Raw genomic sequence first — 3,401 nt, forward strand, 5'->3', positions numbered from 1 at the left:
GAGCTAGTGGCAATATTAAAAGTGCGATATGGTAGGCACAAGACCTGACATTAAAACAAGCGTTGCATTTTGCAGAGCAAGTTAGCCATTGGAGGAACAACATGGTGATCTTGCTATACCCATGTTAACCTAAAGTTGCCTTTGGGTTTAGCATTACAATAATTTTATTTTTTTTTAATAGCATGTGCTAATCTAAACCTGTCAGGTGCGCATGTATGTGAGCGTGAGCATACAAGATCAGGGCAGGGGAGGCAACAGAATCTAGTCTGAAGCTTTTTACTGTAAACTATGACTCTGTTTCTCATCAGCCCAACTCTGTAGTGACTGAAGGCCTGGGGGAGGTTTGCAGGTATGATGTAGACAGTGAGGCTGAAAGGTGCTACCGCATATAAGTGAACATTTTTTTTTTCTCAAAGAAAAGAGAAATCACATACAAAGACATATGCATCACCATTTATAGGAAATAATTAAATTTCTTTTTACCTGTAGATGCCAACACAAAACATGGAAGGAAATAAAAAAAAGTTAAAGCAGTCTCCTGGGAATGGACTTAGTTTTGGTTTCTTGTGAAAAGTTTTCAGATCTGAATATTTAAAGTAAATCACTTAGGTAAGTAATTCAGGACCCTGTACATTCCACGAAAGCATCTCCACATGTCATCCCAAGTAACTAGCATGCAGTATGCAGATCAAGGCTTTTGTGTGGCTGTTTTTTCACTGTTTTGTAATGGGCCTTCCAAGGACTCCTTTAAAACAAAATAGTAACACACCCCATCAAGACAGCAGTTCAGGTTTGCCCAGCAAAGGGTGACCTGAACGATGTCTCGTAGCACTTGCTGAAAACATGTATGAATTATGTTATTCTTCACCAAAAAGTACACAAAGTATGCCACGTGATAAGGTGTGAAACAGACCAAAAATGCTACAAGGTTTGTTACCACTATCTTCTCCGCTCTGGTGGTGTGTGTTTGGGGGTTGTCTGGTTTTCTGTGCTTTCTCAAACACCTGATGGTCTGAACAGTGCAGAAGATCATGGCTGCCAGGCTGCCAAAGAAGGTAGTCTCCAAGGCGCTGAACAGGCCTGTGTTTTTCCACGTGCTCTTGGAGAAGTTATGGAAGCAGGATGAGAAGTTGTGGTCCTTTTCATGCAGCTGGGAAGTAGAGACTGTCCCAACTGAGGTGCCCAGGCAGATGACAGCACAGACCATAGCAGCTTTCTTGGTGGATCGCAGGGTGGGAGCCGTGAAAGGGTGCCCAATAGCAATGTACCGGTCAACACAGATGCAGAGGGAGATGAGGATGCTGCCATATATGTTTACAAAGTAAAGACTCTCCAAGGTGGAGCAAAACACAGACCCCAAGTTCCAGTTGTCCTGAAGGTGGTAGGAAATTATTTTAAAAGGAAGAGTAAACAGCAGCAAAGTATCCAGGAAAATAAGGGCTATCATGTAGACAGTAGATTCTGACAACTTTTTAACCTTAAAAAACAGGAACGACAGAGCCATCGCATTGAACAGCAATCCCAGGGTAAATGTGGGGGTGTACATGATGAGCTGGAACAGTTCCACGGTAGTGCTGATATTGCCCATATTGCTCTTGGCACAGGTGTCATTCATATCTCCAGGTATGCTGGAAGAGAATAAAATCACCTTCACCACAAGGAAGAATGCAGATCACATTTAAGAACCAGTACAAAGGCCAGTGAGGTCTCTGTGTGTCCACAGACCTGGAGACGCTTTTTCCTCTCAGGCTGCTGTGTGCTGAATTGCAGCTCCCAGTAACACAGAGCTGCTCAGTGCCAAGGGATCTTGGGGCAAGCTTGTACCTCAAAGAGAAGCAAGGCTTTCCAGGGTCCAAGGCTCACTTGCACTATTACCCGTTACCCCAGACTGTGCTTCCCTATAATTTAGGCTAGTCAGAGTACAGATGTGACTGCACCATCCCCTTGGAGTGATGCGATCTCTTTGCAGAGTCAGGGTAGCAGCCCCTGATTTTAGGGTTACTTGGATTGTGGGGATGGAGGCAATTAACTGGGTCAGATTTCCTGACTCGAGTAAGAGACCTTGGGGAGCCAAGAGCATGAGGTTCCCCTATATTTGTTAATGTGAAGATCCCGAACTGTTGTTGCCATCCTGCACCCTCTCCCACCACCTCTGGGCAAAGAGGGTCTGTGATTACCTCTGGCCCTTCTGACAAGCTTGCTAAAAGGAGGCAAACAGGAAGTTTCAAACAGGCTATTTCTAGCAGATGTTAGTCTTTAGAAGAAGAATGAGATTTAAGAACCCAACTTTTTGCCTAAACCAGCCAGACTTACCACAGTGGATAAATTTGTGTCTGTGGAGACAGGGGTTGCAGCAAACATGCGTCTGTTTTCTCCTCTGCAAAGACGGGACTAAAAAATCGAGGTAGGCACCCTCTGAGCAGGGGTCATGAAGTAATTCTCCTCTTTAGAGGAAGGGTGCTGGTTTGATCCTGCCCTCAGACTCTCCTGATAAGGACCAGGAAGGCTCTCATTGGTTTCTGCAATGCTGGTCTCAGCTGGAATCGTTTACAAATGCAAATGTACAGGAATACCTGGTCCTTTCTTCCAGACAGTTCTGTCACAGCAAATGTAAATAAAGCCTTTCAAAGATCTTTCTGTCAGTGCCCAGAAGTTACTTTTGTCTGCTGTTCTATCATTGTTATTACTTTGACCTAGTGCTTTCCCACACGAGTTACTGATCTTGATACTGTTTCATTTCAGATTTATCAACTGATAGCCAACTGTGCAGTGGAAGTTCCTGTTCTGTAGATCAAGTCACTCCCCCAGTGTTTCAGAGGTAAGCTCTCCCACGCTGTCATTTGGGACTCAGAGATTAGGATCAGGAAAAAAGAAATTTATTTCTTACTTAAAAACTAGCAATTATTGCTAGGAAGTGAGAGCCGGCTGGCTGTTGTTCCCACGCTGATGCCAGGGAAATGATTCTGTAAGTTACTAGTTTACATTACAGAAATAAGAAAACCAGCCCCAGAAACCCAGCCTGATTGAGGAGAATGGGGTCCTGGCAGGTCTGTGGGCACAGGGGAGCATACCTCTGGCGGGGTCCTGTGCAGGGATCCATCCACATTTTCTGTCCTGCTGTAGCAGGTACAGGTTTTATTCAGATCCCCGCGGTAGGCAGTTGTTGCTGGCTGTTGTAAAGCACTTCACAGCCTTCTTTCTTGCAGAGCACCGCTGCCTGTAAGGCATGGGGGGACATGGCTCAAGGGGACAGCAACCCTGACAGCAGTGCCTGCTCTGCTGCCGTCTGTGAGGGATTGAGGGAAGTCTGAGGGGAAATAATGAGATTCCCTCACCCTCCTAAAAAACAGCAGAGGAAAGCCTGAGTTTGTGAAATGCTTGGGGATCTGAGTGGCTGGAGG

General features: G+C 45.4%; 1 protein-coding gene across 1 annotated transcript; it reads right to left on the bottom strand.

The window, feature by feature from the left end:
* Positions 1 to 688: 688 nt before the first annotated feature.
* On the bottom strand, positions 689 to 2,361 carry LOC104135485 (lysophosphatidic acid receptor 6). Its single transcript, XM_009649145.2, has 2 exons — positions 2,314 to 2,361; positions 689 to 1,648 (listed from the first exon to the last, which is right to left on the bottom strand). The coding sequence occupies exons 1-2, from the start codon at positions 2,359 to 2,361 to the stop codon at positions 689 to 691; spliced, it is 1,008 nt and encodes a 335-aa protein (XP_009647440.2).
* Positions 2,362 to 3,401: the final 1,040 nt, after the last annotated feature.

This window comes from Egretta garzetta, unplaced genomic scaffold, assembly GCF_000687185.1.
Source record: "Egretta garzetta isolate BGI_Z169 unplaced genomic scaffold, ASM68718v1 scaffold161, whole genome shotgun sequence".
NCBI classification, from domain to species: Eukaryota; Metazoa; Chordata; class Aves; order Pelecaniformes; family Ardeidae; genus Egretta; species Egretta garzetta.